The following is a 22,008-nucleotide window of genomic DNA, read 5'->3' on the forward strand; positions in this document are numbered from 1 at the left end:
GCTTATAGATTTTAATATGATTCTTTGCATTGTTGTTTCTTTTTTGTGTTCCCATTATTTTTGGATCTCTCACTGAGGCTGTTTATGAAAACAAGTATGAAGTGATTAATGTGATCTGCTTAAGATTTTGCGGTATAGTTATGGCACAGAGTTGGATACTTATTCTATCCAGCTTATGTTATACTCTGATGGAATTATGAAAATTACCTATTTTAGAGCTTTTACAAACAGCATTGAATTTCTGAATTTCTCCATCTGCTACTTACAACATTGAGATAGGTGTATGTGAATTTATAGCTTTTTACTGGAGAAGTCTGTAACAGAAGCTTTTCAATGACCTCGTCTTATCAGAATAAGGATTTCTAGTGATATTGAATATCTTTGGCTTTTTTCTAGACATTCGGATTGTGTTTTTATTACTTAGATTCCATTCGCCCATCAGCCTAATGAACAAACATAATTAAAGGAACTCATATTCACTGCATAAATCATTCATTACTCTGTATAGAACCTTTTTATTTGCTGTTCAGAGAGAAGCTGGGATGAAAAAGATCTTTGACTTTTTAATATCTTTCTTTTTATTTAGAAAATTATTCTTTAGTATGGTAAAACTTTTAAAATTTACCGTTTTATCATCAGATTCATTAGATTTAGGATTTTGAAAGGTTCTGAATAGCTTTTAGATTTTTTTTCTTCCTTCTTTTTTCTTTTCTTTCCACTCACATAGGACTTAAATTAGATGAAGGACAAATTGGTAGTGGGGAAATTTAAAGTAGACAAAATTAAACAAAGAATATAGTTTAATGTTTGGGATGGGTATTTTTACTGCAGAACACAAGTGTTTGAATTACCTATGTGGAAGGGTTGGTTCTCCTCTCTTTGTCCAGCTGGTTCCTTGGGAGGTTCAAAATTCTATATGGATGCCTAGATTTAGACTTTGTGTGGCTAGTTAATTAAATATCTTTTACTCCTTATATAAACTATTAGTACTTTTGTATCTTTCTTATAAATGGGGTTTTTTCTTGGATGGATAAGATCTTGTTTGTAAACATGTATTTTTGTTGGAATCTCAGGGCTGTAACATTTTCTGTTTTTACTTATAATACTAATAAAATCATTTTAAAAATCTAAACAACAACAACAATAATGAAATCCTTACTGGTTCCACCCAACACACCTATCCAACAAAAAAAAGTCAATTGGAATGTTTCCCCAGAATATGTTTTTGGGTATAAGAAGTCCCAATTTCATGATCCAATGTGCTCTTTATGTACCCACTACCTTGGAGTCACCAGCTGCTGCTTGGGTGATTTACTGTTCACAGGCCACCACGCAAGGCTGTGTTCAGTTCTTTGTACTACCCTTCAGATCGGCTTTCTTGCCCAGCCTGATCTGCCTAGTCTTCCTAGCAAACACAGGAAGCTGGTTCCACAGAGAAAGCACTCTCATGTGTTCACCTCTACCAACTAATTCCTCCAACCTTTTTGCACCTGCCTTTGCCTGATCTATCCCTGAGGAACAAGGTCCTTTGGTTGTTCCAGTATCCCAGAGGTCCCTTTGTCCAGATAAGGTGATATTGATGTGAATACCGGTTCGTCCCTGGGTCGAACTGACAGTAATGACATTATTATATGTCACCAATATTAGATCATTACACTCATTTTAACATACTCAAAATCAGCTCTGATGCTAGACTATGTTAACATAATGCTATTTACTAAATATGCCACAAACACCTATCAAAATGATACACACAGGTAGGAATGATTATGAGAGAAAAATCTACGGTCCATATATAATAACTGCACAACTATATAATTAATGCAAGGTTTTCATACATATCACATCTATGAAATCCCAAACAAAAATTAATCTCAAATGAATATATCAACATATTTAAGGCTCCATGTTCAGACACACATTGTATTTTTCTAATTCAGGTTAAAAGCTATGTTATTAAACCCCTAAATCCCCCAGCAATAACAATGTTTATTGCTTGTGATCATAACAAAAGGTAGCAGACACTGTTTTCTTAGCCACGTATGCAATATTCTCAGCATTTCCAAGCTGACAATGGGGAAACTACAGGAGACTACAACCCATCAAACACCCCCGATCCAAGCAAAAGACCAAATCCAGCATGTGACCAGCAACATGCTTAGGTCCTAGGATTAATTGGGATAGGCCCATAGTTGCCATGGCTGCTATGAACTCCTGAGCAGCACCAAACAAACCAGTCCCAAAGTGGATGTTGAAATCACCCAGCACCAAAAGCCTGGGCGACACCAACTCAGTGACCAGCTCTGTCAATTCAGTTATGCAGTCTGTTAGTCAGCTGAGTGGACGGTACACCTACAGAATCCCCAATCTATCCCGATACCCCAAACTAAGGTACATACAATCAATATAAGTTAATTATCTCAAGGGGATCCTGGTACGGGAGAGGTTATTCTTATGGACCACAGCCACTCCAACCCCATCCCACCCACTTCCCCTAACCTGCTCAGCAACAGAATACTCTGGGGGAAGAAGCTGGGCCCACACAGGACCACTAGCCTCCCCCAACCAGGCCTCAGTTGTACAAGCCAGGTTGGCTCCTTCATCCACGATCAAATAATGGATGATTTCAATCTTATTTTGAACCGACCTGGCATTACAAAGGAGCATGGTTAGGTTCAGTGGGGAGTTGGAAATACTTCCCAAGACCAGAGAGCTGATAGGGCAGCTGGAAAGGAAAAACAGTAATTAAATTATGGGACTCCCTTCCAAGCATGCTGGCCTGCCAATGCCCAATCCTCTATTCCCCAACACTACTGAAATAGCTGCCCCAACCTCATCGAAAATACTGCCTGCTCCATCTTTAAAAAGAGGGCCCAGACACATCCCTGTGAGCAGCCTGGCACAATCCACTAAAACAAACAACAAATCAAAAAACTGAAACTAAACTCTTACAAGTCTTACGTCTCTTACAAGATCTGCAGCTGGAACTGAAGGCCTGGCTGTCAGGGGAGAGGTAGGAGGAGGCGGGAGGACTGGCAGGGGGGCGAGGGGGAAAGTGCAGCAATGCTTTCCAGCTTGGGCTGGGGGGACAGGGTGCTGGGCAGTTGGGCAGCAGTGGTGGGCGCAGCAGAAACTGTGCACCTGTCATAAACTGCTGCATGGGGGGGGGGCATGGAAGTCTGTGCGTGCGCACACACCTTAGCGGGAACAGTGACCAGCACCTGCACCGGCAGCTGCGCCTCTGGCTTGCTTCTGCCTTCTTATGACAAACTCCCCAGCACCCCAACTCTCATGTGGACTCTAGAGCTTGGCTGATGAAACTAGCATCTGGCTCTCCCAGATGCAGGCTAATCAGCGGCACAGGACAGCGGTCAGGCCAATCAGGGCAGCAGCACAGGCTGGCAGAAGGAATTCCAGCAGCAGGTCTTATCCACTGGTCAAGGCTAGAGTGAGGAGGCAGGGCTAGCTTGGCAAATCCTCCAGCTCAGGCCAGGGAGATTCACGTGGGGGAAAATAATCCTGGCCTCTCAGCTAGCCCCTGCAGTCTTCCTCACAGCCTCTGCCATTTCAAAGTGTCTTTCTTGCAGATTATTAAGGTGGTGGTTTTTTTTAAGGTTATTAATTTTTTAATAGCACGTCAAAGTCAAAGTTCTTTATTTGCAACCCAAGGTCAGCATAACATAACATAAACAAAACATCTCATAACATAGAAAGATACAATTGGGGGGGGGGAAATACAATTGTTTCATTGACTAAACACTGTAACTTTCCATATGTAACAAGAATCTTTGTTACGACAAACCCAACCATATCGGTTTGGATAGGTTTTAACTCTAGCACTTTTCCTTACCATTTCTAAACCATTTTTTAAAAAATATACAGTAATTTCTTTTTACACCCTTTTCTTTGATTCAGAAATATTAATCTGACAGGAAACATCAGAAGCAGTTTGCTTCCAGTTTCTAGCTATTAACACTTTCTTTTACATTCCCTGAGCAAGAGCAGAGGAAGAGATCCTTCAGAGATGGATTAGTTTCATCTGAGACTTACACACAGCTTTTTATGTACACTTATCCAGCTGGTCAGATCGTCTTGTGATAACAAGCATGAATAGTCCCGTTTGCTAAGCAGGATCTGCTCTGGTTTGCATTTGAATGGGAAACGTGTGAGCACTGTAAGATATTCCCCTCAGGGGATGGGGCCGCTCTGGGAAGGGCATCTGCATGCAGAAGGTTCCAAGTTCCCTCTCTGGCATCTCCAAGATAGGGCTGAGAGAGATTCCTGCCTGCAGCCTTGGAGAAGCCACAGACAGTCTGTGCAGACAATACCAAGCTAGATGGACCAATGGTCTGACTCGGTATAAGGTAGCTTCTTATGATCCTGTCTATACATCATCTCACAATTTCCAGTGTGCCAGGCTTCTGGGATACCTGTGCCAGCTCAGGTATAAGCAGTAAAAAAAGTCTGACCTGCTGCCCTTGCCTAGTCACCCCCTCAGACCATACTTTCAATCTGCTGCAAATTCAATCCCCAAATCCAGTTTCCAAGGTAAGCAGTGGAGCTAGGACCTGGATCTCATTCCAGGTACCAGGGCCAGTTCAATGTCACACTGAACCGTGGTTAAGTTTTAGTCCTGTGCAATATACTTCAACCTCAGGATTGGATTATGTGTAGACCCCCCTCACCCCACATATACCTCTGAATTCTACTTCTGTGTTTAAATACATCTGAATGACCAACACAGGCTTATTCTAACCAACTTTCTTTAATACACACACAGCGAGATCTATTTAGAATGTCACAACTGATTTTGGTCTGTTTGCAACCACAGTCAGAACTTCCAATCCACATGCAGGCAGAGGATGGAGGCATAGGAACATAGGAAGCTGCGATATACTGAGTCAGACCATAGGTCCATCTAGCTCAGTATATCTCACACACACTCCTGATACTTGGAGATATAACCCGGAACCAAGCTTTAAACATGGTTCAACACTATGTCTGAACCAGCCTGTTGTACCTGCCTGATTCAGATAGCGGAGAAAGGGAATTCTAGTTGCAAACATCTAGGAGAAAACTCCTTGGAATAATCTAGATTAATCTCATGCAACTGCATTTCAGTACTGCAGCACTAAAAGCAAGACAACTGCTTGCATTCTAGGAAGAGAGAGGGTGTATGTATCATTGCTGAGGGAAGGATGTCAAAGACACTACCACCTGCCTGCCTGACTCATCTTTCATTCATATTAACAGCAGCCATCCGTGTCACAGAAAGATTAGTTTCACTGAGAAAGTATTATGAGCAGAAGAGACGAGGAAGCAAGTCTGTTTGCCAATAGGAATGTGGAAAAATGATACCCTTACTTTTTGTGCCTGCAGTTAAAACTCCTCCGCTTTTACACTATATTGCTTCTTGCTAACAGGAAATTTGAAAACTTGCACAAATCTCCCTGCGTCTGATCTGCAGTGCGGCCCTACTAGCAAGATAATTGGCAGGATGAAAAGGACAAAAAAAGGAACAGGATATAACACACTGTTCTCTCTCCACTCTCAGAATACAACACATACATGGTATATCAAGCAATGAAGAAATCCAAACAGAAGCAGATTCACTTCACATCATTTCTGTTTGGTTCTTTTGATACTTTCATACAGTCTGCCAGCTTTCTACTACTTTCAGCAAACCTGCGTTTCAGAAGCAAGTATCACGTATTCAACCTATACAGAGCCAGCGTGGTATAGTGGTTAGAGTTATGGACTAGGACCGGGAAGACCAGAGTTCAAACCCCCATTCAGCCATGATACTTGCTGGGTGACTCTGGGCCAGTCACTTCTCTCTCAGCCTAACCTACTTCACAGGGTTGTTGTGAGGAGAAACTTAAGTATGTAGTACACTGCTCTGGGCTCCTTGGAGGAAGAGCAGGATGTAGAATGTAATAAATAAATAAATAAATTCCTCTTCACTGTCACCAATCATGTTGAAAGTAATCAGGGAAAGGACCATATTGAGGTCATTTTCACCTGTACCTTTACCTCGGCTAGAGCAGCCGTACCCAGCCCTGCTCGCAAGAACCACTGGTATTGGGACTGATCCCAGGTTTTTTTACTTGGGCTAAATGTGAAGTTAGAGGACACATGTATGCCCTCCTCCCTCATTTCCCAGTCATGAGGAGAGCTGGGCTGCCAACAGCCACGTACATTATAGAGGCCATGGTGCATTGTGAGCTTCCTGGAGGCCAGGCTTCATTTCCCTAACCTCCAGATTGCCACACTGCTCGTTGCAGTGGCAATCATGTGGGCGCACACGAGTGGCGTGGTGAGAAGGGATAGGAGACTGCGTGGGGGAAGGTAATGTGCTCCTGCCTTCCCCCTACACTCCCCCAGCCCTACACACAAAGGTCACGTGAATGACCTTATTATGTGTTCTGTTTACATTAAGGTAAATTTAGCTTGAATGCTGTTAGCTTCTGATGGACTATTTACAAATGTCCTCTATAGTCCCAGAAAATTGAATTCATTCAGAATTCATCTATCTTCATGCATCATTATTGATAATCTGACCTCTCATTTCAACAATCTAATTAACATCTTAACTTTTTTCAAACATTACATGAATGCAAGGGATGGAAGTAGGAAAAAAGAAACAGGATAGTTTTCCATGGAAATAGGAAGGGGGGGGGCTGGTATCCACTGCATGGAGACACTTCTGTTGTACAGTTGTATGCATGGGGGTTCTTATGTGAGAAAGTCAGAAATACACAATCCAACCCCCCACCCATTCATGCAATGCCTGAAAAGGGATCCATAAGATTAGAGAGTAAGCACTAAACATGTGAATTGGGCACAAAATATTATGCTGTTGCTTGCCTGAATCTATAGAGTTCTGAAACAGCCTGTCTGTAAAGCTGAAATTTCTAAGCCGTTACCTACTTTTAGAGATCAGAAATCTACCCCTTGTGGTGGATTCTAGCCTGTGGTCAAAGCTATATGGGACCTTCTAACACAGGGGTGGGGAACCTTGGCCCTCTAGTGCTTTTGAACTACAACTCCCATCATCCCCAGCCACAATTGGGAGTTGTAGTTCAAAAACAGCTGGAGGGCCAAGGTTCCCCACCCCTGTTCTAACAGATACCACCATAAATCTTCTCTGCAACAGATCTCCACAATCAGATACTGCAGCAGTCATATTTAATGCTATTGCATGTATCACAAATTTTACTTGTGCTGCTTCAACTTTCATCTTCAGCTTTTTCTCCCTATGCTCATTTCTGGCAATTGCAAATGAAGGTATCCGATACTTTTCCTAAACACCCACATTCTAAAAGGCAATGCTATTATAGTTCAAGCATATGAGTTTTCAGTCTCATTGGTTTCATGCTGTTACTTTTTTTTTAAAAAAAAGGGTTCACTGAATATTCAATTTAAATTTCATACAAAATGGAAAAACAACAAAAACCACAGGGCTGGAAAGGAGCTTGGTTGTGTCTTTCAGGCAACATCAGGATTAAAGCAGCAACTGGGGGAAAACAAAATAATTTCCACAAGAGGCTCATTTTTAAAAAGTTTCATTTAAACCCCAACACTCATCATCAGTGTTCCCTGTAGCAGGGATTCCCAAATGTTGTTCACTACAACTCCTAGCATCCCCAGGTGCAACAGCATTTCACTTGGAATTATGGGAGTTGTAGTCCACAACATCTGAGAATTCCTGTTAAAGGGAACACTGCTCATACTTAATTTCATTTCAAACTCTACTTGTTTGAAAGGTGACTAACAAGTGTGAAAAACTAAAACCAGCCTAAGCTGCTGCACTGCCATACAGGGGCGTAAAAAAGCTGTAGTGGGCCCAGAGACAAAATTTTAAAATGGGCCCCTCACTGATACACACACACTTCACAACATATAGTGCACTCACACTCACATTCCCATTATGCCAGCTTCTCTAGAAAACTCCACTCCCTCGCTTTAACCCCGTCCCTCCACCCTCCCATGGGGAAGAGCGCTCCCAGCTCAGAGTTGCTTCTACAGACAAGGACTTTGCTGCATGCATGCTGCCTTTGCTCCAAATTTGGGGTTGGCTCTGCGGGTGTTGGGGAGTCATGTGACTTGCCTCTGGGGGGCCCCTCGAGGCGTGGGGGCCCCCAGGCAGCCGCCTCCCCTTGCCTAATGGTAGTTACGCCCCTGCTGCCATAACTAAAACATCATCAGTAGCAGACTCTTCTCAGAATGTAAAGGTATGGGCAATAAGCCATTTTTTCTTGACTTGCTGACATACTACAGAAAGTCAAAACAAAGACTGCTCTTTACCAAGGAGAAAGCAATAAACTGAGTCTTGACTTTGTATCTCTGTTAAAGACAAGAAGAGTACCTTATCTTCATCTCTCTGCTTTATGTTGACATAAATTAGAGACTAGATTAAGATTAAGCTCTTATCTCCAGAAGAGCTATACAAACTATCAGCAATAATATTAATAGACAGCAATATTAGCTCCAGCAGAAGATAAGCTTCAGAAAGAACTCACCGTCCACAACTTGAAAACCAGAGAGATTCTTGTTAAACTCAGTGCAAGAACAAGGTACATTTGCAGAAAGAAGAGTAAAAATTACATACGATTTTGCTTTGAATTGATTTTTTTAAAAAAATACAACAGATAGCTTTTCTCCAACCTTGGAAACTTTGGCCTCTGACCTAAACATGGCTGAGTGGAACTCTGTGCATAGAGAGTTGCTTAATACTAGGAGGAGGAACAAGCCCCTAAGACAGGTCAAATTGCTATACCACGCATATCTCCGCTGCTGCAAAACCACCTTGGAGAAAGTAAAGAATCCACTCCATATTTGCTATATACCTAATGAGATTAGAGCTCCAAGCAAAATAAGAAAGCAGTCTTAAAAAAAATATTGTGCTTGAGATCTTGAACAGCCCCACACTGTCATGCAATCAAAATAAGCATCGAAGCAGCTAATTAGATTTGGCACAAAAGAACCCCTTTGTTCTGGAATCCATATGAATAAGGACTGTCCCATTCACACAGCTCCTCTAGGTCTTGTGGTAGAACACTCCCCTTTGTATTTCTAAGTTTTCCTGTTTTTGGAATCCCACATAGGGTAAAACTCTAGAAAAACCCCTTATTCTCAAACCAATGCTGATTTTTTTGCCATAGGAGACTAGTGGAACAAGCTAGCTTCTACTGCTCAGCTGAACATCCATGGTGGGATCAAATCCCTTCCCCCCTTAAGTTGAGCCACTGGATTGCTGAGCCTCTATGCTGGAACACTTAACTATAGTGTCCAAAAACATTTAGCTGAGCTGAAATCACTATCTTCAAGTGATAGTGACTGGTGTCATGTGTGTTTACCACGGGGGGAACCTTCACAAGATTGTCCTAGACATTCTTCGAGCTAAGAATCCTGGGGTCACCCTGTCCATGGGTGCAGGGGTACAAGTTGTTTCCAGTAACTGACCATACATGAATGTCGGGGTCCCCTGGACATGCAAGCAAAATCCTTGTTCCTGGGAGTGGAACCACTGAGGCTGGACCATTCTTTGTGTGGGCTTGCCATGGGCTAAGGCCTGCAACTAATTGCCTTGGAAAACCCAGAGTTCTCCTTACTAGCTGTGGGCACACAGAGTACCATAAACCTTGGAATCTGGTGCAGAGCTGGCACCTTGCTGTCATTCCTTGTCTGCTGCTTGGGAGAATTTCTGTGGCTTGGATCCCAAGTGTCCCTTGGTGAGATTCACCCCTTTTGGTTTTGTGCATGAAACAACAGATTAAAGATAGGTAGTAAAGCTGTTTTCGATTCCTTTTTAATCATCTCTCTGCCACCTTGTTTCCTCTTTGAATCCACATTCAAATGCCTGCCAGGTAACAAGCCTTTACATTGCTCCCACCCCCATCATCACCTCCTGGGCAGTTGCCAAGTACCACATTTTACATTGTGCCTCTGCTAAACAAAAATGTTTTCAAAACCCTCGTTTCCGAGTCTGCTTACTCCTGTGGGGTACCCTAATGTTGCCTGTCTAGACTGCAGTCTATTTGCTATTCACATTGGAAGTTTGGTTTTGAGTACATTCCCAATCTGGCCCCAAAGCAGAGATACACACAAGAATAGTGTACACATGTGTGTCCAAGTATGGTAACAGAATATAAATTTGCATCCTTTACTTACTTAAATAAAGTATGCTCAAGTAGAAACTTACTTGCTGGCAGTACTGCAAAATCTCTTCTTTTGTCCCAATACAGCTCTTGATCCCAGAAGGGTCAGATTCCCATTTTCCATTCTGAACATTCATATGCATATTCAGTTTGCCACAAAACATGGCCACTTGGGGCTCTGCCAACAGGCCAGCATTTCCATCAGTGGGCACCTAGAACAACAGAAGATAAAATTATTATTAATTCGTTATTGTATTCACAACTAAAAGCAACTGTCCTAAAACCTGAATGGTGGTGATAAGGGGGTGGGAAAGAGTGGTTGGGAGCCCATATAAGAGTTTTAAACGTTCATTTGACTTGTTTCAGTTGAAAAAGCAAAGGACGTTTTAGACTATTAAATAATTTCAAAGTATTTGGTCAATAGGCCTTGTTGAGAACAGGATATGACTGTCACCAGAGAACATCACCAGAGAACAGGATCTGACCGTCCCCCGACTCACATAAAGGCAGCAGTAACTCTGGTGTCACAGAAGGCAGGAGCTGGAATCTGGTGGTGTTGTCACATGTACATCCTACAAAAGGAGCAGGCTGAAATCAGCCAAAGTAGTTCTGGCAAGAAGAGACTCTGGTTGCACTAAGAGAGCATCCATGGAAGGTCCTACTCATCCTCCCTCCCTCCTTGTTCCATTACAGAGCTAAAGAACAGAGGACTAGCCACCAGCTTTTTAGCACTTCATATACAATGTCAGCTAGAAACAGTCTTCTAGATGCAAGACAATATTGCTACTCTCAAAGAACAATTTGTCATGCTAGGCTGACACTAAGTACATAGTTCAGCTATGCCCTTATGAAACCAGGGACATGTCCCTTCTTCACTGGACACTCCTAGATGTTTCTGCAGTGAGATGGCAGTAGTATACTTTTCCTCTATGGCAGCCAATGCGTTTTTACATGCATTTTGAAGCCACAGTGGAGACAGGCCATGCTGAAATACAATTTGTGTACGGACCTGACCTTGGATGCCTTGAGACACACTCCTAGAGGAATTCTTGTATATTATAAGGACTGGGGCTGCCAATATTGCAGGCTTTCTATCTGGACATATTTAAATATTTCTTCAAATATGATAAATACATAGTACAGAAACCCTGCATGCATTCCATGAAGCACTCTCTATCAACTTTCTCCACACCATGCATGGTTTTATAGACCTCTATCATATCTCCCCTCAGTTTTCTTTTTTCCAAACTAAAAAGCTCAAGATAGTGTAGTCTGGCCTTGTAAGGAAGGTGCTCTAGGCCCCTGATCATCTTTGTTGCCCGCTTCTGCATCTTCTCCAGTTCTATTATGTCATTTCTGAAGTATGGTGACCAGAACCATACATAGTACTGTAAATGTGGCCGCACCATAGTTTTGTATAAGGGCATTGTAATATTAGCAGTTTTATTTTCAATCCCCTTCCTAATGATTCCAAGCATGGAATTGGCCTTTTTCACAGCTGTCGCACAATGAGTTGACACTTTAAACTAGCTGTTCACCACAACCCCAGATCCCTCTCCTGGACAGTAAGCAGCAGCTCAGATACTGGGCTAGATAGACCAATGAGCTAACTCAACTGATTATATGACTTGTGCAACCACTCTCATATATATACAATTATAATTAAGGCCTTCTTGCTTTTCATTAAGTCAGAAGTCAGTAACGTTTCATACGACGTTAACTTTGATGAGATCCATTTGTGATTAAGTAAATCTGTGAACAGGAAATGTACTTTTCCAACTTTCCATAGCTTAATTTCAATACATGCTTAGTAAGGTTACATATTATTTGATGGTGTCTCATTGCAAGTCACCTTGTTTACATTTAATTGTAAATATCACAGTCTCATCAAAACCCCAGACACAGACTCTCCCATACTATTTAGAAGTTTTAGGCAAATTTATTCATAAATCATTCATTCTAGTATTAAAACTAAAGTTATGTTACAACAGTTTCAAAATGCTGCATTTGTTCTCTGATGCTGTTGTGATGTCCTAAAAAGTGTTGTCATTCAACACACAGGGCTTTGGTAATTCAATATTAATCCTCTTTAAAAATCAAATTAACCTCAAGATGCTTAGTGAGCAATAATAAAGCCATGTAACAGTAGACAGTCATTTGCCTGAAGTAACAGAGTCAGCAAATATGAAAACCACACAATGATTCTCTCCACACAACACATCTGGCATAAATAGAATGAAAACATATGTTAGACATCAGTATGTCGAAGGGTATCAATTTCCAGGAGAAAGCAAAGAGATGTCACAGATTTTCCCTTCTTCTCTTCCCTTTCTCCCATTCCTCTTTCTTTCTTTTTTTTGGGGGGGGGGGGGGGGTAAGGTGGAGGGGGGAATTGGGCATGTTACTGTAAAATATAAACTGTTAAAAAACATCAATTTTTTTTTAAAAAGATACACCAATATCTCTAGGGAAGGCCACCAAATAGGCAGCGACTGAAAGATTTAGAGTCTTATGAATGAATTCATCATGGAAGAGTGCAAATATTAGCTCTTATATAAAATATTTATCTATTGCTTTTCAACAAGTTAGATCTCAAAGTGGTTTACACAGCAAAAGGAATGAGAAAACTGTTCGCTATCCTGAAAGTGTTCTCAGTTTCTAAAAGAAGCTGAGCTATCCTGGGCAATTCAATGTAACACAACACCTATACCAAGAATGCCCAAAATCCTTATAGCAAGAATGGCCACTAAGTTAGATCCAGTCTCTCACCCTACACCTGCACCCCTCCCTCCCACAAAAAGATATTTTATCAGGCTCCTAGTGGTCCTACTGAATTCTAATCCAAGTGTCATAAAAGGTTGGTTCTCACCCTCAGTTGAAATGGGGGAAAGCCTACTAAATAGTGCCAAGCAAAAACTTCACCATGTTTACAGATTAAGAAGTGTGTGGGGGCAGGGGACAAACAGGGGAACTTCTTAGCTACAATTCCACTCCTCAGAGCTTATGAGTACTACTTTTGTTCAATCTAAGTTCAATTGCATACCCAGAAGATGCAGGAGAATGAAGCAAGGCACACTGGCATCTTCTGGTAAACCATATGGAGAGTATCGTATCAGCTGCCAACATCCAGCAACAGGGAATGTGATTGCACCCATCCCTAAGACAGCAGCAACAATGAAAAATGTTGGAGGGGTTTCTATCATTTCAAGAAACCTTCTACTACTACAAATATTTATATACTGCTCTTCAAGCGATGTTCTCAAAGTAGTTTACATAGAAAAATAAATAATACATAAATAAGATGGTCTTCTGTCCCCAAAGGACTCAAATTCTAAAAAGAAACATAAGGCAGACACCAGCAACAGCCACTGGAAGGTTGCTGTGCTGGGGTTCAATAGGGGTTCCCACCTCCACCCATTTCACTGCTAAGTTAGTTCATAAAAGACTAACTACTTGTGAGAGGGGGATCATTCACACTTTACTGATCTTTAAATTTTGTATGAAATGCCATGGCTATTCCTGAACTCACAAACCCCCACCGCAAAGGCCTTGTTTTTAGAAGACATCAACTTGTAATATTCAAGTTCTAAGCTGTGTTCCCCTGTGTTTAATTATTAAGGAAAAGACTTCATTTTTGTAGTAGCTCAAAATAAATACTTTTAACATCTAAGAATACATCCCTTAGCCAGATGCCTACAGTAAGTTAGTATCTATGAAAGTCATTGCACTTGACTAACAGTGCCTAGCCATTGCACTAGTTTCTCACACTAGTGAGAACAAATGGTAAATCCCTTGCTGGGATTTACCATCTAGCCCATTTGCCCCCTGTGGACAGTCCAGCCCAGACGGAGTGCAGCCTGCTTGTTGGCTGCAAAGTTCCAGCTGGCTGGTTGCCAGCCTCCCAGATTGCTCAGGACTGCTGAAATTCTACCACCTGCCGCCTGTCCTGGGAGCTGCTTGTGTGAGGAGTGGCTTCTGGTGCTTGCAGGCTTAAAAGCAAGGAGGCTCGCCATCGGCGTAGCCATTGGCGTGGCTGTCAGGCCGCCAAAGCCGGCCGCCAAAGGGGGCCTGCCTTTGGGGCCGGGCGTTCGGGGGTGGGACTGAGGGCTGGGGGGTTGGGTTGGGCCAGGCCTCTTGCAGACATGTGTTTGGGCTCTCTTGGGGGGGATGGTGCTGGGGGTTTGCCTAGCAGTTCAGGGGCTGATATTACTGTAGTGGTGAGGAATAGAAGAATTGGCATTGGCAGAGCAGCTGGCTGTTACAGGGGAAGGAAAGTCAGTAATTTAATAACTGTTTCCACTTCCAACTGTTCTGTCAACTCTTCGGCCTTGGGGAGCAGCTCCAACGACCCACAGAATCTGGCCTTGCTCCTTTGCAATGCCAGGTCAGTTCAGAATAAGACCGAAATTGTCCACGATCTGATCGTGGATGAGGGAGCTGACCTGGCATGTATAACGGAGACCTGGTTGGGGGAGGCGAGTGGTCCAGTGTGGGCTCAGCTTCTCCCACCAGGTTACTCTGTCGTGGAACAGGCCAGGGGAAGTGGGCGGGGGGGTGGAGTGGCTGTGGTCCATAAGAATACCATTTCCCTTACCAGGGCCCCTGTGAGACAGTTGACTTACATTGAGTGCATATTTTTGAGGCTGGGAACTAGGGATAGATTGGGGATTCTGTTGGTGTACCGTCCACCCCGCTGCCCAACTGACTCCCTAATTGAGCTGACGGAGCTGGTCGCGGAGTTGGTGTTGGAGTCTCCTAGACTTTTGGTGCTGGGGGACTTCAATATCCACTTTGGGGCTGGCTTGTCTGGTGCGGCTCAGGAGTTCATAGCAGCCATGACAACTATGGGCCTATCTCAACTAGTTTCTGAACCGACTCACGTTGCCGGCCATGCACTCGACTTGGTCTTTTGTTCGGATCAGGGGGGTGTTCCGTGGGTGGGGAATCCTGTGCTTTCCCCATTGTCATGGACGGACCACTACCTGGTTAAGGTTGGTCTCACAGCCGCAATTCACCCCTGCAGGGGTGGTGGACCTATTAGGATGGTCCGTCCGAAAAGGCTGCTGGACCCAGTGGGATTTCAAAAGGCCTTGGAGGATTTTGACGTTGGTGCGGCCGGTGATTCTGTCGATGCCCTGGTGGGAACCTGGAACAGGGAACTCAAAAGGGCAGTAGACACAATTGCTCCTAAGCGTCCCTTCCGACCTGCTGCAAAAAGGGCCCCTTGGTATACTGAGGAGCTGCGGGGGCTGAAGCGGTTGGGTATGCGACTAGAGCACAAGTGGAGGAGAACTCGGTTCGAATCTGACAGGATTCAGCACGTGACCCATTTGAAGGCTTATGTGGTGGCAGTGCGCGCAGCGAAAAAGAAATTCTGGTCTGCGCACATTGCAGCTGCAGGTTCACGCTCGGCAGAGCTATCCCGGGTTGTGAGGCGTTTGGTTTCTCCTCCTTCTACTTCCAATCAGTCCCCGGGGTTGCTCTGCTGTGATGCCTTTAATGGGTTCTTTGCGAATAAGATCTCCTGTATTCGGGCTGACTTGGACTCCACTATTTCTGCAAGGTCTATGGAGAAGGTGTCCAGCAATCCTTCTTGCAGTATTAGATTGGATCAGTTTCAATCTGTGACTTCTGAGGATGTGGACAAGCTGCTTGGGGCGGTGCAGCCTACCACCTGTTCTCTGGATCCTTGCCCGACTTGGCTGCTTCTATCTAGCAGGGAGATTGTAGGAAATGGCCTAATTAATATAATAAATGCATCGCTGAGGGAGGGTAGGGTGCCCCCCTGCCTGAAGGAGGCAATGATTAGACCACTCTTAAAGAAGCCTTCCCTGGACCCCTTAGCGATGGACAGCTACAGGCCAATCTCCAATCTCCCTTGGTTGGGCAAAGTGATTGAGAGGGTGGTGGCTGACCAGCTCCAGGCAGTCTTGGAGGAAACTGATTATCTAGACCCATTTCAAACTGGCTTTAGAACGGGCTATGGAGTTGAGACAGCCTTGGTCGGCCTGATGGATGACTTTTACCGGGGAATCGACAGAGGGAGTGTGACTCTGCTGGTTCTTCTGGATCTCTCGGCGGCGTTCGATACCATCGACCATGGTATCCTTCTGGATCACCTGGGGGAGTTGGGGATAGGGGGCACTGCTTTGCAGTGGTTCCGTTCCTATCTCTCGGGCAGATTCCAGATGGTGGAGCTTGGTGACAGTTGCTCCTCAAAACAGGAGCTGTTATATGGAGTCCCTCAGGGCTCCATTCTGTCACCAATGCTTTTTAACATCTACATGAAACCGCTGGGTGAAGTCATCAGGAGGTTTGGTGCTGGGTGTTATCAGTATGCTGATGACACCCAAATCTACTTCTCCTTTTCATCCCCAGGAAATGGCACTCATTCTCTAAATGCCTGCCTACAAGCAGTAATGGGCTGGATGAGGGAGAACAAATTGAAGCTGAATCCAAGCAAGATGGAGGTGCTTTGTGGGGGCTCAGAATCTGAGGGGTGAGTTAGATCTTCCTGTGCTGGATGGGGTTACACTCCCCCAGAAGGATCAGGTGCGTAGCTTGGGAGTACTCCTGGACCCAGGCCTCACCCTGGTATCTCAGGTGGAGGCCATGGCCAGGAGTGCTTTCTATCAGCTCCGGCTGATTCGACAGCTGCGCCCATTCCTCAAAGAGGATGACCTCAAAACAGTGGTGCATCAGCTGGTAACCTCCCGGCTTGACTATTGCAATGCGCTCTACGTGGGGCTGCCTTTGTACGTAGTCTGGAAACTTCAGTTAGTTCAGATTGCGGCAGCCAGATTGGTCTCTGGGGCAACCCGAAGAGACCATATGATGCCTGTTTTAAAACAGTTACACTGGCTGCCAATATGTTTCCGGGCAAAATACAAAGTGCTGGTTATTACCTTTAAAGCCCTGAACGGCTTGGGTCCAAGATATCTTAGAGAGCGCCTTCTTTTACATGATCCCCACCGCACGTTAAGGTCATCTGGGGAGGTCCGTCTCCAGTTGTCACCGGTTCGTTTGGTGGAGACTCGGAGGCGGGCCTTCTCTGTAGCTGCTCCTGGACTGTGATTCCACTCCCAGTCACTCCCAGCGGAAATTCGTAATCTTGATTCCTTACTGTCCTTCAAGAGAGCCCTTAAAACCTATCTGTTTGGCCTGGCCTTTCAGGGTTTTTAATCAGTTTTAATTGTTTTAATACCTGGTTTTCAGGGTTTTAATTGTTTTGATAGTTTAATTGTTTTTTAAGTTGTTTTAAATTGGTATTTATATTTGTATCTCTGTTTTAATTGTTTTTAATGTTTTCTGTTTTAATTGTAAACCGCCTTGAGCCATTTCGGAAGGGCGGTATATAAATCAAACAAACAAACAAACAAATGCAGAATTAAGTTGGAACAAAATGTAAACAAAATAAAATTGATGATTAAGCAACTGATTTCCTCAATGACCAGTTCAGTCAGCCCTAAATCTGCAAACTCAGCAAATAATAATAAATCCATACAATCAATATTCAGAGTGATGCAGAGGAGGAAAGATTTTTTTAAATTGTTCTTTATTGTAAAGGCAAAGTGTGCCGTCAAATTGATTTTGACTCCAAGCGTCCACAGAGCCCTGTAGTTGTCTTTGGTAGAATACAGGAGAAGTTTACCCTTGCCTCCTCCCATGCAGTATGAGATGATGCCTTTCAGCATCTTCCTATATCGCTGCTGCCCGATATAGTACTTTATTGCAGTACCCAATTAATAAACTGTTTATGAGATTGGCTAGAGGCACCACATTTTGCTTTACTACTTCATAAGGGACAGGAATACAACTAAAGTCCTTCATGTTGTTTATTATCAGTAGGTAAATCAGGCAAGGATGTAGCAGGCTCAGGGAGCATCAATTAAGTGGGAAGATTTGGCACCCTACGGCATTTAGGATGCAGGCTCTACTACATTTTGTGAGCAGGACAATAAAGTTTCTTTTTAATTTTCACAGCTGCTATAAAACAGACAAGTAAGCAGTTTTTTTAAAATGGTGTGGTTAATCTAGCCATGAGGTGCAAGCTATCCACTTTGGAGAAAGGTACAGGATGGAAAGCAGAGACAGAGCTGCACACCAGAATCTGTCCTATTGTGAACTAGAAGGGCCAAAGTCTCTGGGATGAAAATGCATGGTCACCAAAGACCAAAAAAAAAAAAAAAAAGAGGGGGAAAAAGGTTGGGGCAGTAGGATTTAGTAGTCAAGTAAAGAAAGTTATTGGGCTGATAAGATATAAACCTGTCACTGGAGTTTTGAAAGTGAGGGATAGCTGTATGACCTTTGACTAGCATGAGAAATTTCATTGGCTCTGTTTCAGAACATGTGATGGATATTAACCCATCGTGACGATGACCTCCCTATAGTTGGGAAAACAGTTATAACCCAAGTCCTATAATCTGTGGCATGGTTTAATACTGTATAGTAAGCTTCCCAAGAACAGCAAAGAGAGGCACCAGTTAGTTTGGCAAGTTAATGCATGCATGATAGAACGATTCCAGTGTGTTTACCAAGATATATTATGGGCAAAAAAATCCTTTTTAAAAGGTAGCAACTAATATTTTCTTCCAGATAATACAGAAATTCTGAAGAAGGATGCGCTATTTCGTGCCCTAACCAAATTAAAACAAATATGTTACACTGACATCTGCTACCAACAGCTGCAAATATAGGAAATCCATTAGCTGCCTGTCCGATACACAAAAGCCACATAAGGAAATAGTTCAACTGTGGTAGTGATAAATCTACATTTATCATGATTATGATCTAAACCTTTCTGTATGACTTAAAGTGTCCCTTAATAGCATCCACATCTCCATATGACAAAAAACATTAAACTGTCTTCAACAAATAATTAACATGGAATACTAAATATGCTAAAAGCTTAATTAGCAAACACCTGTCAACTCCAGTGCTATGAAGGCATCTCAATGTGCTCATGACTTGTCTTAATAATTCAATTAACCAGGAAAAAAGAAATATGATATTACAATGATTGAGTGACTATTTAGTGGGTAAAGTTGCAGTCAGACACACACATGCTAACACATTATACATTGGGATTTCCAATGCAATCTTATGCAAGTTTGCTCAGAAGTAAGTTCCACTATGTTTAGTGGGGCTTGTTCCCATATATGTGTGTATGGTTGGACACTAACAGAGCAATCTAAACATCTTTTACTCAGAAATAAGTCCCATTGTATTTAATGGAGCTTACTCCTAGCTACGTACACACAGAGCTACAGCTTAAATGATCTAAAATTGGAATGAGTCCCAGATCTGGTACGGGATCCGTTGAATCCATTAGAATGGGTTATGTGCATGCGCGGAAGTCTCTTGGCGTCGAGTTTCACAGCTCCTTTTCAGCGCCTGCGCCCCGCCCCACGTGGCTATTTAAGGCGGGAGGAAGCGCAGGCAGCTCAGTTCCTTTGCAACCACCGTAGAGATCACTCGGTTTCTGCAGCTCCTTCGTGTTTTTCCTTGGCAATTTCTATTACTTCTACTGTTTGTTTTTTTACTCGGACTGCTTTTGGACTATCTCTTGCCTGCTGATTCAGAGTCCTTGCTCTCCCTGTTGACTCGGACTGTAACCACCTCATTTTTCTCTAACCTTCCAACACAACGAAAGATAGGACTGATTTACCGGCAACAAACCTTGGACCGTGAGTAAAATGGATGCCTCGAAGGGAAAGAAAACATTTAAGCGCTGCACTAAGTGCAACACTAAATTGCCCTCTCAAGACCGCCACAGCTTGGGTTTACTGTGTCTGGGCGAAGCTCACATAACTTCGGCCTGTACAATTTGCAAATCTTTCTCGAAGCTAACGAGAAGGAATCGAGAACTCCGTCTACAGGCTTCTATTCATGATGATGTGTTGGCTGTGCCTTCCTCTGCAGTGAAATCACCACAGCCACACAGCTTGAAGGACCTGGGTTCGGCCCAGCCTAAAACTTCGATGCCCCCCGCTAAAGGCCCCCAAGTCCTCGGAGCGGTCAGGAGACAAAATGACGTCTCCGACTGGCCCCGCCAAAAAGAAGAAGAAGCTAGCCCTGTCGGAATAGACTCCTTTGCCGAGATCGGCTCAAGATGTCAAGATTCCCTTGACATCAAAAGTACGTCCATCGGGGATGCCATTGGGATCTTCGATGCCAGAGCAGACGCTTCGCTCGGTGTCGACGGTTATGCAACATCCAGCCACATAAACATAGAACGCACCAATACCTACCACTTTGGCAACGAGACCCAATCCTCGCTCACTACCAACAACATCGATGGCGATGGATTCAGTTCTTTCAACATCTTAAGAAATAGCAACTTCGGCTTCAATGTTGGCATCGGAGATATTAAGGTTTACTTCGACGGTTCTACAGGTGGCTTCCGCGTCGACAGTGATACCACTGACATTCTCGATACCGAAGGCTAGGGATCTAGTTCCTACACCGACCCCTATTCATTCACCATCGACATCGAAGGAGGATATCCAATTGTCCACTCTGAACTCACCAACGAACATCATCACAGTAACCCCTAGGTTCCATGCACCTATGAAATTTTCATTGGAAGATGCTGATGTGGAAGATGTTGACGCGCCACCTCTGGATCCCCTTCTGAAGATGTTGGACACAACTACAAATACACCTTCTACATTCCAAGGTTTTCCGCACTCAGAGGAAGACACTGCTGGGACAGCTCTGCGAATGTTCACGCGGCACAGCTCAAGGCGTCTACTCCTTGGCATACATGCGGCTTCAGTCACCATGTTTCCCATCACGAGAAACTGCTTTACCAGGTATGGCGTCACCTGGTGCATCATAGGACTTCCATGAGGACCACGCATGGCAGAGAAGACTGCCATCGACACCAGAACCATCTGCTCCTCCGCCTCCTCCTGAAAAACTTTTTACCAATATGGGCACTCAAACACGAACCCATACGACCTCAGTGTCTACTTAGACCTTTTCTACTCTTCTCACAGACAGGGGCACAAACAGATCCTCTGCCTGTTCCTTCACCCCACGGGCAGTATCTCCAAAAGTAACACCACACTGTGCACTTTCTGATCCTGATTCTGAGGACAGCCACCATGGCTCATCAGATTTTGAGTTTGATACTGAGAAGGTGGAATTGGATCCTTCGCCAGATGTGGCTACTCCTTCCCATGTTTCGCCAACAGAAGAATTAAAGGCTTACCATTCCCACGTGTGTCGAATGGCTAATGCACTGGGTCTGGATCTCACCTCACAACTCAAGACTATAGACGATCCAGTCTACAATTTTATGCAACTGTCTCAATCTGCACAACCAATCACACTTCCTCTATTGTCCATCATTTCCAATGCAGCACAATGAGCATGGCAGGTGCCTCACACATCTACACCTACTTCGAAAAGGCTTGAGGGGCTGTATCGAGTACCAGAGCAGGATAATACTTACCTGTTTAAGCACCCGGTCCCGAACTCTTTAGTTATCGACTGTGCTACTTCCTCCAAATCTGATCGGCGGCATACCACCCCTGCAGACAAAGAGGGCAGGAAACTTGATCTGATGGGCAGGAAATTATATTCCATGTCTTGTCTATTGGTTAAGGTGGCCAACTATTCGGCCTGCATGGCCAAGTATAGCTATTGTATCTGGGAAGCTTTAGAGAAAGACCTGGATACACTGTCTCTGGAGGAACTGAAACATCGCTTCCGTAAGACGTTGCAACAAGCTGGTGACCTTACCTGTCATCAGTTAAGCACAGCAAAACACTTGGCAGAATCGGAATCGTGATCCATTACAACGGCTATCACCCTTCGTCGTCATGCTTGGTTGAGGTCGGCA

General features: G+C 43.8%; 1 protein-coding gene across 4 annotated transcripts in view; it reads right to left on the reverse strand.

The window, feature by feature from the left end:
- APP (amyloid beta precursor protein) overlaps positions 1-22,008 on the reverse strand; it is a 286,207-nt gene that overhangs the window by 204,453 nt on the left and 59,746 nt on the right. For all 4 annotated transcript variants that reach the window (XM_053307486.1, XM_053307485.1, XM_053307488.1 and 1 more), the window contains exon 2: positions 10,205-10,372. In XM_053307486.1, the coding sequence (XP_053163461.1) occupies positions 10,205-10,372 (168 nt within the window). The remainder of the gene's footprint in view (positions 1-10,204; positions 10,373-22,008) is intronic.

The sequence above is a fragment of the Hemicordylus capensis genome, chromosome 3, assembly GCF_027244095.1.
Source record: "Hemicordylus capensis ecotype Gifberg chromosome 3, rHemCap1.1.pri, whole genome shotgun sequence".
NCBI classification, from domain to species: Eukaryota; Metazoa; Chordata; class Lepidosauria; order Squamata; family Cordylidae; genus Hemicordylus; species Hemicordylus capensis.